Source organism: Carcharodon carcharias, chromosome 9 (genome assembly GCF_017639515.1).
Source record: "Carcharodon carcharias isolate sCarCar2 chromosome 9, sCarCar2.pri, whole genome shotgun sequence".
Classification (NCBI taxonomy): Eukaryota; Metazoa; Chordata; class Chondrichthyes; order Lamniformes; family Lamnidae; genus Carcharodon; species Carcharodon carcharias.
Genome location: NC_054475.1, coordinates 20,384,724 through 20,397,820, shown reverse-complemented (window position 1 = coordinate 20,397,820; position 13,097 = coordinate 20,384,724). Strand labels below are relative to the sequence as shown.

At 41.8% G+C, this 13,097-nt stretch overlaps 1 protein-coding gene across 1 annotated transcript in view; it reads right to left on the bottom strand.

Moving 5' to 3' along the window:
• Positions 1–12,467, bottom strand: part of LOC121282383 (acidic mammalian chitinase-like) — a 41,716-nt gene extending 29,249 nt beyond the window's left edge. Inside the window, exons 1-2 of the mRNA XM_041196102.1 lie at positions 12,446–12,467; positions 11,507–11,700 (exon numbers count right to left, since the gene is read on the bottom strand). Coding sequence (XP_041052036.1) covers positions 11,507–11,700; positions 12,446–12,467 — 216 coding nt within the window. The remainder of the gene's footprint in view (positions 1–11,506; positions 11,701–12,445) is intronic.
• Between the last annotated feature and the right edge of the window lie 630 nt (positions 12,468–13,097).

The following is a 13,097-nucleotide window of genomic DNA, read 5'->3' as shown; positions in this document are numbered from 1 at the left end:
CCTGATCTGCAGCTTTCTTCTTCACTTATCAACTGCACAGCCAATTATCATAATATCTGTAAACTTCTTAATCATACTCCCTCCATTTAAGTCTAAATCATTGATATAATCCATGAAAAGCAAAGGACCCAGTACAGAGCCAAGCAAATCCACACAGGAAGCAGCCTTCTAGGCACAAAAACACCAGTTATCCATAATCCTTTGCTCCCTGCAATTGAACCAATTTTGGATCCAACTTGTAATTTGCCCTTGGATCCCACGAGCTTTTCATTTTCTGACCAGTTTGTCATATGAGACGTTGTAAAAAGCCTTGTAGACTCCAACAAACATACATTCTCATCAACCCTCCTTGTCATCTCCTCAAAATATTCAATCTAATCAGATATGACTTTCCCTTAACAAATCCATGCTGTCGTTGATTAATCTGTTCTTGTCTAAATAATGATTTATATTGTATCTCAGTATTTTTTCTGATAATTTGCCCACCACTGTGACTAGGCTGACTGGCCTGTGATTATTTGGAATACTATGTCCAGGATATCACAATATGCTATCCACAAGTGCATCACTCAGATCACTGATGCTTTCTTTGCCCAGGCTGCCAACTATATCAACTTTATATGGATGAGGCCACCCCAGCCCAGCCGGCTGTAGGCTTCATTAGATTTCTGCAGGTCTGGGGTTTGATTGATTGTATACATTTGCAATCAAGGTGCCCTCAGATCAGCCAGATGTATTCATGAATCAGAAGGTCTTCCACTCCCTTAATGCCCAGCTGGTTTGCAACCATCTATACTGTTAAATTGATGGTGTGGCCCTTATCATCAAGTTACATGTTAGTATATTACTCTATTCCTCTAGTACCTCTGCTCCTTCAAGCAACAGTAATATATCCCTCTCAACTCTTCTTTAAAATTCTTGTTAGCTACTGCCCCACCTTTGGTTTCTCTCCCAAATAGCACCCCTACTTTGCCACCTCTGTACTAAGCAATACCTCATCCTGTGTTATTTCCACCTTCATTTCAGTTCCCCTCCCCCTCTCTGAATTAAATATATTCTCATCCTCTCTTAATCGCTTCACTAGAACACAAGAACTAGGAGCAGGAGTAGGCATTTCAGTCCCTTAATCCCGCTGTGCCATTCGATAAGATCATGATTGATCTGACTGGTGGTCTCAATGCCCCTTTCCTGTCTGCTCCCCCATAACCCTTGACTCCCTTGTCGACCAAAAATTCATCTAACTCAGCCTTAAATATATTCAATGATACAGACTCCACTGCTCTCTGGGGAAGAGAGTTCCACAGGCTAATGACTCTCTGAGAGAAAACAGTTCTCCTCATCTTGATCTAAAATTGGACACCCCTAATTTTTAAACTGTGTCCCCAGTTCTAGATTCCTCCACAAGGGGAAACATTCTCTCTGCACCAACCCTGTCAAGTCCCCTCAGGATCTTATATGTTTCAATAAGATCACCTCCCATACTTCTTAACTCCAATGGGTATAGTCCCAACTCCATCAACCTTTCCTTGTAAGCTAACCCCTTCATAAAAACATAAGAACTAGGAGCAGGAGTGGGCAATTCAGCCCCTCGAGCCTGCTCCGCCATTCATTACGATCATGGCTGATCTCATTTTGGCCTCAACTCCAATTTCTCGCCCTCTCCCCATAACCTATCAACCCATTACTAATTAAAAATCTATCTCCTCCTTAAATTTATTCAGTGTGCTGGCATCCACTGCACTCTGAGGTAGTCAATTCCAGAGATTCACGACCCTTTGAGAAAAGTAATTCCTCCTCATCTCTGATCTAAATCTACCACCCCTTAGCCTAAAACTATGGCCTCTCGTTCTAGAATGCCCCACAAGGGGGAACATCTGTTCCAGGTCTACTTTGTCCAACCCCTTTAGCATCTTATATACCTCAATTAGATCTCTTCTCATCCTTCTAAACTCTAGCGAGTATAGGCCTAAACTGCTCAATCTCTCCTCATAAGATAAGCCCCGAATCTCTGGAATCAATCTAGTGAATCTCTTCTGAACCGCCTCTAGTGAAACTACATCCTTCCTCAAGTAAGGGGACCAAAACTGTGTACAGTACTCCAGGTGCGGTCTCACCAATGCCTTGTACAGTTGCAACACTTCCCTATTTTTATACTCTATTCCTTTTGCAATAAATGCCAAAATTCCATTTGCATCCATTTCATTCTAGGCATCATTCTAGTGAACCTTTTCTGAATTGCTTCTAATACAATTATATCCTTTCTTAAGTAAGGAGACTAAAACTGTACACAGTACTCCAGATGTGGTTGCCACTAAGGCCCTTTACAGCTGTAGCAACACTTCCCTACTTTTTTACTTGATTCCCCTTGTATTAAATGCTTAATATTCCATTTGCCTTCCAAATCACTTGCTGTATCTACACACTAACTTTTTTGTGATTCATGTACCAGGACACCCAGGTCCCTCTGTACTGTAGAATTCTGCAGTCTCCCTCCATTTAAATAACATACTGCTTTTCTATTCTTCCTGCCAAGGTGAACAAGTTCACATTTTCCCACATTTTACTCCATCTGCCATATGTTTGCCCACTGACTTAACCTATCTAAATCTATTTGTAGATGTTTTATGTCCTCTTCACAACTTATTTTCCCACCTATCTTTGTGTCATCAGCAAATATAGCTGGCATACATTCGGTCCCTTCATCCAAGTCATTCATATAGACTGTATATAGTTGAAGCCCAGGACTGATCACTGTGGCACTCCACTAGTTACAACTTCCCAACCCTAAAGTGACCCATTTATTCCTACTCACTGCTTCCTATGAGCTAACCAATCCTCTATCCATTCTAATGTTACCCACTACCTCATGAAATCTTATTTTGTGAAGTTATCTTTGATGTGGCACCTTATTGAGTGCCTTTTGGAAATCCAAATACACCACATCCACAGATCACCCTTTATTTACCTTGCTTGTTACTTTTTTTAATTAATTTGTGGGATGTGGGCTTTGCTAGCTGGGCCAGCATTTATTACCCATCCCTAGATGCCCTTGGGAAGGTGGTGGTGATGCTGCCATCCTGAACCGCTGCAGTCCCCTTGGTGTAGGAATACCCACAGTGCTATTAGGGAGGGAGTCCTGGATTTTGACCCAGTGACAGTGAAGGAACAGCAATATATTTCCAAGTCAGGATGGTGTGTGGCTTGGAGGGGAACTTCCAATTGGTGGTGTTCCCATCTATCTGCTGTCCTTGTCCTTCTAGATGATAGCGGTCATGTGGTTGGAAGGTGTGGCAAAGGAGCCTTGGTGAGTTTCTGCAGTGCATCTTGTAAATAGTACACGCTGCTGCTACTGTGCATTGGTGGTGGAGGGATTGAATTTTTCTCAAAAAACTCTAATAAATTAGTAAAGCACAATTTCTCTTTCATAAAACCATATTGACTCTGCCTGATTTTATTATGATGTTCTAAATATTCTGCTATTACCTCCTTAATTATGGATTCTAGCATTTTCCCAATGACAGATATTAGGCTAATTGGCCTATAGTTTCCTGTTTTCTGTCTCCCTCCTTTCTTGAACAGAAGTGTCACATATGCAACTTTCCAACCTGCTGAAACCTTTCCAGAATCTAGGGAATTTTGGAAGATAACAATCAATACATCTATTATCTCTGCATTCACTTCTTTTAAGACCCTAGGATGAAAGCCATCAGGCCCGGGAATGTATCCACTTTTTATGCACATTCATGTCTAATTTTAACAATCCAAGAGGGCACTTCATCTCTCCCAAAAGGCACTTTGCCTCTCCCAAAAGGCACCTGACATCTCCCAAAGCTGTGCCTGGACCTATCCAAAGGGTACCTTACCTTTCCAAATAACTCTGGGAGCTTTTGACTGCCTCCTGAAAAGTGTAAAGCCGACAAGTCATGTTTTGGACATCTCATTAGCAAAAATTGGACCTATTTAAGGCAGCTGCACTTTTACATGTGACCATGAACCACAGAAGTGCAAAGTACAACCTGCTCCCATTCTCCCCATGGTGAAAGTGGTATATGTTGAGTTCAGAGGCTGAACTTCTGGAATAAGGTCTTTGTTGCTAGAGACCCTTTCTGACTTTACAACAATTCGGGCCTTAATGCCTAGATGTTTTCAGTGATGTGCTGCCCTCTTCGCGCTTCCTTACTTTGTGAGCTTAGCAAGACCATCTGTACTTATACTAGCTGAAATTCTGATGAGATGAGTCAGCACTTCTGGCTAGAGAAACCAGTTCAAACTAGCTACCTAATTAAGTAACTGCAGCTATCTCTTCTATAGGGAGCTTGTTTAACCCTGACTAAGACAGAAAGAATGTAACTTTAACAGTAAATTGCAATTAAATGCTAAATGCAAAATAGACTAGATTTTAGAAAGTGATTAACATTTAAAATTAACCCTTAACATTCCCTCACTCACCAAATTCCCAAGCTGTCACTGTGTCTAGCTGCACTCAGTGATGAGCTACTCTCTTTGTGCTTCCTTCATATAAACTCTGCTAACTATATTCATGGCATTCCCTCTTAACTTTATTCTTCCTGTGGCCTCTCTATTCCTGTTATCTCAATCACTGATGATCCAGTTCGTTATATGCCTAACCACAGCTTGAATTTTGAAATTGATGTGTTGGTAGAATGGGAACCAGTATAGGTTAGCGAGCTGAAAAGGTAATGGGTGAGCAAGAGTTTGGATGAATTAAGATATTGATAGCAGGGTTTTGGATGACTTTGAGTTTATGGAGAGTGGTAGATGAGAGGCTAGCCAGGAGAATATTAGGAAAGTCAAGTCTAGAGGATACAAATGTATGGATGAGGGTTTCTGCGAAACGGGATGAGGCAGGGATGGAGGCTGGCAATATTATGAAAATAAAAGTAGATGACATTTGTGATGGAGATGATATGGGGTTGTAAATCAACCATTCCTTAAATCATTCATTCCCTAAATCCTTCCAATCTGCCCACCAACAACAACTGTGAGGAGCTCATGGACCTCTGTCATTGATACAGACCGAGGAGGCAATTTTAACTTAATTCACCGGAAACCCATGGCATTGGGTGAAATGCTCTTTTTAAACCTCACCCAATATTAATCTCTATTTAAGAGTGTAAAACAACATTGCTCAGTGGCCTGCTTCAGATAAAATTGTGTAATTTTAACCTACGTGAAGATTCTTCAGAGATGCCTTCCAAAAGCTCTGTCATGCATCACAGTATTCCTCACAATCTAATTACCTGTTCTAATTGCTCTTCTATCTCTAGAAAATGCAAGGATATAATCATGGCAAAAAATATATTTCTGCATTGAATTTTTAACACGTGTATTTTTAGTGCTGGTAATTATAAAGCACTTTGTTATGTTGCAATCTGTTTTTTTCCTTCGTTCTTTCATGGGATGTGGGCATCACTGGCAAGGCCAGACATTGTTGCCCATCCCTAATTGCCCTTGAGTTGAGTGGCTTGCTAGGCCATTTCAGAGGACATTTTAGCCTCAACCACATTGCTGTGGATTTGGAGTTACATGTAGGCTAGACCATGTAAGGATTGTAGATTTCCTTCCCTAAGGGACATTAGTGAACCAGATAGGTTAGGGGCCATTAACATTTAAAAAAATAAATCGGAATATCTCACTTTAACCAATAGAACCAGGCCACAAGATTTCACTTTTTTTCCACAAGATAAACTTTATTGTATCTAAAAGAACTAAACAAAACGAGCACTATTAGCTTAACAACATGGTTTATGACTATGTATGTTACGCACTCAGGTTTACTCCCTTCTTCCCCCAGGAATTCTCTTATAAGACACATCAATTCTAAAGTTATTCACTTTTGTAGTTACCATCCATAAGCATGCCACAATCTTCTGCAGAATTTTCCTCAGCCCCAGCTATTCTCAGAGGTAAAACTTTCATTTATCCTCTCTTGACTGAGGAGGACTGGTTACTTTTCCAAAACTAGTTCTGCTGATGACTTTTTTTTTTGGCAATAAGACATGGTGAGGATGTTGGTAGATGCTCCCACTCGCTTCAAACCAGGCAATCTTTCAGCCCCTGTTCCTCACAAATTCAAACTGAGATCAAGCCTTCTATATGGTCAATGATGAAGTTAATATTTTACTCTGCTTATAGTGCAGGTCTGTCTAACTGTCATTTACTTTGGTTAACTTCTCTTAGTGAGCTGCAAATCACACAAGATCCAAACTGCAACCAAAAATCTCTCCCTGCAAACACCCAGATAAATTGAAACCAGAGAACTTTCCTAAGCTCCACCCATCTCCATTACTTTATAGCCTGCTCTGGCTATCCTCAAACTGACCTCTAAGCTAATTGTCCCTCATTTATAATTTCCCATTTGACCTGATGAAGTAAATGGATGCTTTTAAACTATTTTAGCTCTAAGCCTCAAAACAAAAACTTTCTTCTGGAATGCCATTATTGCAAGCATAGCAGATGTATACTCTCCAGCTCCTTAGCTAAGTAACCCCATCTGCTGTTTTTATAGCTCTCTTTCCTCTAACTGTATTAAACAAACGTGGTTAACTTTTTAAACTGACATTTTTTAAAGTGTTCTGGCGATCACTAAATCCCAGAACTAAATTACCTCTAAAATATTAATTTGAAGCATGAACTGGATCTTCAGAACAGGTAGTCAATCTTGGTGATTATTAAACCTGTTACTTTTGTTGAGTTGGGAAGTCTCTCGTTCCTTTGGCTGCAGAGAAAAATAAATAAAACAGATGTAGGCAGTCAATCAGTTTCCACAGCAAACACGGTCACTGTGCCATGAACATTGATCATCTTTATTTCTCAAGTGTTAGCACATTTCTATAATATCATCATTTGATATATTTAACCATGAACCAATGGACTTTGCAGCCACTGTGTATTTTGGAGTAAACTTGATAAAAATAGGGACGTTTTGACATTTTACAAGCATTAAGTTAACATACAAATAAGCAAAAAGCCAAAATTATACATACCTCTCCAAGTTCAGTCACAGTGCAATTTACTATTGACCAATAATGCATGTGTAGCTGATTCACTGTTACATTTTGCTACTCCGAATACCATAGGTATCATCTTCCATGAAGTGACCTGAAGAGCATAAGTCATACAAAATGATGCGCCTAATGATAAACATGGGCTAAAAGCATTACCTAGATGGTGGGAAGAGGAATGCCAGAATATCTATTATTCCTTTTAGTTGTTATTTATTTGTGAGATCCAAACTGCTGAGATTTTCAATTGCTCATGTTAGGGCTAAAAGAAGCAGCCAAATGCATGAAAGTTTTAGAAAACAGAGGTTTTAGTTTCGATTTCATACTCCCATTATAGAGCTATGATATAGAGAGCAATCTGGGCTGCAGGATTTTCCATCCATTGAAATTAATAGATGAAAAATATTGTGTGTTGCTGAACTTGTTGCTCTCATACTAGAAAGTGCTCTTACTTTGCAAAGCTCTGCCATTTATAAAATTTACCCTTTTATTTTTCAAAAAAAAGGGCCACAACAAACTAGGAATAAATGAAGGGACAGGCAAGGGGAACTATTGGTCGAAATATGTTCAACATGGATAAGTGCTGAGGTGGTGGTCAGGGGGGTGGGGGTTGGTGTGGTGGTGGTGTGGCATGAGGTTACCTTGCCCATGTGTGACCTGATGCCATGAGACTTCACAGGGGCCGGAGTTAATGTTGAGGACTCCCAGGGCAATTCCCTCCTGATTATATACCATTGTACCGCCACCTCTATTGGGTCTGTTAAAGTCATAGAGTTATACAGCACAGAAACAGGCCCTCCTGCCTATTGTGTCTGTCCTGACCATCAAGCACCTAACTATCCTAATCCAATTTTCCAAAGCTTGGCCCGTAGCCCTATATGCAATGGTGTTGCAAGTGGTCTTCTAAATGCTTCTTAAATGTTGTGAGGGTTCCTGACTCTACCACCCTCTTAGGCTGTGTGTTCCAGATTCCAACCACCCTCTGGGTGAAAGAAATTTTCCTCAAATCCCCTCGAAACTTCCTGCCCCTTATCTTAAATCTATGCCCCCTAGTTATTGACACCTCCTCTAAGGAGAAAAGATTCTTCCTATCTACCCTATCTACACCCATCATAATTTTGTATAATACCTCTATCAGGTCCTCCCTCAGCCTTCTCTACTCTAAGGAAAACAACCCTTGCCTATCCAGTCTCTCTTCATAGCTGAAACACTCCAGACCAGGCAACATCGTGGTGAATCTCCTCTGCACCTTCTCCAGTGCAATCACATCCTTCCTATAGTGTGGCGACCAGAACTGCAGACGGTACTGCAGCTGTGGTCTGGCTAACATTTTATACAGCTCCAACATAACCTTCCTGCTCTTGTATTCTATGCCTCAGCTAATAAAGGCAAGTATCCCGTATGCCTTCTTAACCACCTTATCTACCTGTGTTGCTGTGTTCAGGGATCTATGGACATGTACACCACGGTCCCTCTGATCCTCTGTACTTCCTAGGGTCCTACCATTCATTGTGTATACCCTTGTGTTGTTAGTCCTCCCAAAATGCATCACTTTACACCTCTCAGGATTAAATTTCATTTGCCACTTCTCTGCCAATCTTACCAGCTCATCTATATCGTCCTGTAATCTAAGGCTTTCCTTCTCACTATTTACGACACTTCCAATTTTGTGTCATCTACGAACTTACTGATCACACCTCCTACATTCACGTCTAAATCATTAATGTACACTACAAACAGCAAGGGTCCGAGCATCGATTCCTGTGGTACACCAGTCGTCACAGGATTCCAATCGCAAACACAACCCTTGACCATCACCCTCTGCCTCCTGTCACTAAGCCAATTTTGGATCCAATTTTCCAAATTGCCCTGGATCCCATGGGCTCTTACCTTCTTGACCATTCTTCCATGCGGGACCTTGTCAAAAGCCTTACTGAAGTCCATGTAGACTACATCAACTGCACTACCCTCATCTACACAACTAGTCATCTTCCTGAAAATTCAATCAAATTTGTTAGGTATGATCTCCCCCGACAAAGCTATGCTGACTATCCCTGATTAATCCCTGCCTCTACAAGTGGAGATTAATCCTGTCCCTCAGAATTTTTCCAATAGTTTCCCTACCACTGATGTTAGACTCATTGGCCTCAATAACCTGGTTTATACCTACTACCCTTCTTGAATAATGGTATCACATTCGCTGTCCTCCAGTCCTCTGGCACCTCTCCTGTGGCCAGAGAGGATTTGAAAATTAGTGTCAGAGCCCCTGTAATCTCCTCTCTTGCCTCACATAGCAGCCTGGAATACATCTCATTTGGGCCTGGGGATTTATCCACTTTTAAGCCCGCTAAATCTGCAAATACCTCTTCCCTTTCAATGCTAATTTGTTCAAGTATATCACAGCCCCTCTCCCTGATTTCTACACCTACAACATCCTTCTCCATAGTGAACACAGGTGAAAAGTAATCATTTAAAACCTCACCTATGTCCTCTGGCTCCACGCACAGATTGCCGCTTTAGTCTCTAATGGGCCCTACCCTTTTCCTGGTTACCCTCTTGCCCTTAATATATTTATAAAATGCCTTGGTATTTTCCTTTATCTTGCCCACCAATGTTTTTTCATGCCCCCTCTTTGCTCTTCTAATTACTTTTTTAAGTACCCCCTACACTTTCTATACTCCTCCAGGGCTTCTGCTGTTTTCAGTCCCTGTATCTGCCATAAGCCTCCTTTTTTCCCTTCTCCAATCCTGCCCTTCACCTCTATGGGAACATGCTGGCCTTGAACTCTTACTATTTATTTCCTTTTTGAATGACTCCCACTGGTCTGATGTAGACTTTCCTACAAGTAGCAGCTCCCTGTCCACTTTGGCCAGATCCTGTCTTATCATATTGAAATCAGCCTTCCCCCAATTCAGGGCCTTTATTACCAGTCCATTTTTGTTCTTTTCCATAACCACCTTAAATCTTACAGAGTTATGGTCACTATCCCCCAAATGCTCTCCCACTGACATTTCTACCACTTAATTCTGTAAGATTAGGTCAAGTACTGCCCCTTCTCTTGTAGGACTTTCTACGTGATGGCTTAAAAAGCTCTCCTAGATGCGCTTTAAGAATTCCACCCCTTCTAAGCCTTTCACACTAAGACTATCCCAATTAATATTGGGGAAGTTGAAATCCCCTACCATTATCACCCTATTATTTTACACTTCTCTGAGATTTACCTACATTTCTGCTCCTTTATCTCCCCTGACTGTTTGGAGGCCTATTGTACACTCCCAGCAAAGTGATTGATCCCTTTTTGGTGTTAAATTCTACCCATATGGTCTCATTTGAGGAACCTTCTAAGATACCATCCCTCCTTGCTTTAGTAATTGACTTCTTGATCAATAGTGCAATGCCACCTCCTCTATTACACCTCGCCACCACCAACCCCCCCCCCCCCCCCCCCCCACCCCCCCACCCCGACCCGTCATGCTTGAAGATTCTATACCCTGGAATATTGAGCTGCCAGTCCTGCCCTTCCCTTAACCATGATTCTGTGATAACAACAATATCATATTTCCATGAGTTAATCAACACATTCAATTCATCTGCCTGACTTGTCAGGCTCCTTGTATTAAAATAGATGCAATCCAGTCTTGCATTATTCCCTTGTGCCTTAACAGGTCTATATTTACTCTGCCTTCCAGACTGACTTAGTTTCTCTTCTATATTTGGCTGTGCATCACCCACTTCTGTACCTCCACTCTGTATCCCATCCCCTTGCCAAATTAGTTTAAACCCCCCCTTAGCAGCACTAGAAAAACCTACCCGCAAGGATGTTGGTCCTGTTCTGGTTCAGGTGCAACCCGTCCGACTTGTACAGGCCGCACCTTCGCCAGAAACAGACCCAATGATCCAGGAAACTAAAGCTCTCCCTGCTGTACCATCTCTTCAGCCATGCATTCATCCTCTCTATCCTCCTATTCCTATACTCACTAGCATGTGGCACAGGGAGTAATTCAGAGATTACAACCTTTGAGGTCCTGCTTTTTAATCTGCTACCTAGCTCCCTAAATTCTCGTTGCAGGACCTCACCTCTCTTTCTTCCTTTGTTGGTAGCAATGTGAACCACAACCTCTGACTGTTTGCCCTCCCCTTTCAGAATGCCCTGCAGCTGTTCTGTGACATCCTTGGCCCTGGCACCAGGGAGGCAACACACCATCCTGGAGTCACATCTACAGCCGCAGAAGTGCCTGTCTGCACTCCTCATTATTGAGTCTCCTACCACTATTGCTCTTGCACTCTTACTCCTCCCCCCCCCCCCCCCACCTTGTGCAGCTGAGCCACCCACAGTGCCATGAACCTGGCTCTGGCTGCAATCTGCAGAGGAACCTTCACCCTCACCATTTTCTAACACAGAAAAAACAGTTTGTGAGTGAGATGCACTCTGGGGTTTCCCTGACTACCTGCCTGCCTCCCCTCTTCTGACTGGTGGTTACCCATTCCTTCCCTGACTGCACTTCCTTAAGCCGCGGAATGACCATATCTAACAACGTGTTATCCACGTAACCCTCAGCCTCGCGGAGGCACCGCCGTGTCTCCAGCTGACCCTCAAGCTCCAAAACCCGTTGCTCGAGCTGGTCAAGCCGGTGGCACTTCCAAGGAGTGTCTAAGAATTCCCACGTGCTGCATGCTGTACAACACGTGGGACAGGCCAAACCTAGGGATGGTGATGGTGGTGCCTGGGATATGATCTGCAAGGCATAATTCTGTGCGGATGACTATGTCAGGCTTGCTAGTCTGTGGGACAGCTCTCCCAGTTTTGGTGCCCCCAGGTTTTGGTAAGGAGGACTTCTCAGGGTCTACAGGGCTGAATTTGCCATTGTCGTTTTCAGGGTCTAAGTTGATGCCAGATGGTCCATCTGCTTTTATTCCTTACAAGCTTTCTGGAGGATCGATACAACTGAGCGGCTTGCTAGGGCACTTAAGAGTCAGCCACATTGCTGTGGGTCTGGAGTCACATTAGGCCAGGCCAGGCATGGACAGAGGATTTCCTTCCCCAAAGGGCATTTGTGAACTAGAGAATCAACAATGGCTTCATGGTCATCATTAGACTTCTAATTCCAGATTTTTATTGATTAAATTCAAACTCCAACATCTGCCGTGGTGTGATTTGAACTTGGGTCCCCAGGATTACTAGCCAATACGCCACCGCCTCCACCTTAGTATGCCTATGTCCTCCTAAGTCTGCTACTAAACTCCTCATTGTTTACTACTCATCTAAGCTTTGAGTCATCTGCAAATTTTGAAATATTACCTCCCATACTCAGGTCCAGCTTGTTTTTATATATATATACAATATATTATATATATATATAAAATATAGATATAGATATAATATATATATATATATATATATAAAACCCCTGTATACTTACCTCCAGTTTGATAAACAACCATTCACCGCTATGCTCTACTTTCTGTCATGTAGCAAATATTGTAACCATGTGATCACTGTTTCTTTAATCCATTGAACATAATTACAATATCAAACAAAAAATTACTTTGCCTTGATCAATGGGGCCATGTTTCAAGAAAACCACGTGCCTTTACTCTGATGGAATCTTGATATCTGTTTATTTTAAAACAGTTGCTACATGAAGCATTACATTCAAGTTTTTTTTTCTAGATAATCATAACGATCAATGTAAGAAGAACTTGTGGACCAATGGTTTTAACACACTAATTCCCAATATTTGACTATTCAAATGTGGAGAAACTCTTGATGGCTGAGTTTCTTTATTTCTTAAACAAGCCACCAGATGGTGGTAGCGACTAGGTTGAAGAGTAATGTCTTAGGTCGTGGGAAAAGTCAAAAGCAAAACCCTGCTTATACTGCAATGGTTATGGTACTGGGTTTATAACTGCAAGATCAAGAGTTCAAATCTCACAATGATGAACTATGAAATAATGTAACTTCATCTGAATAGGAACAGATGGAAATGTGTTTGTACTTAAAAGAGTTACTGCTGGCAATCTGAAAATACTGGAAACACTTTCCTTGGACTGGTTTTATGCCCACTTAACATT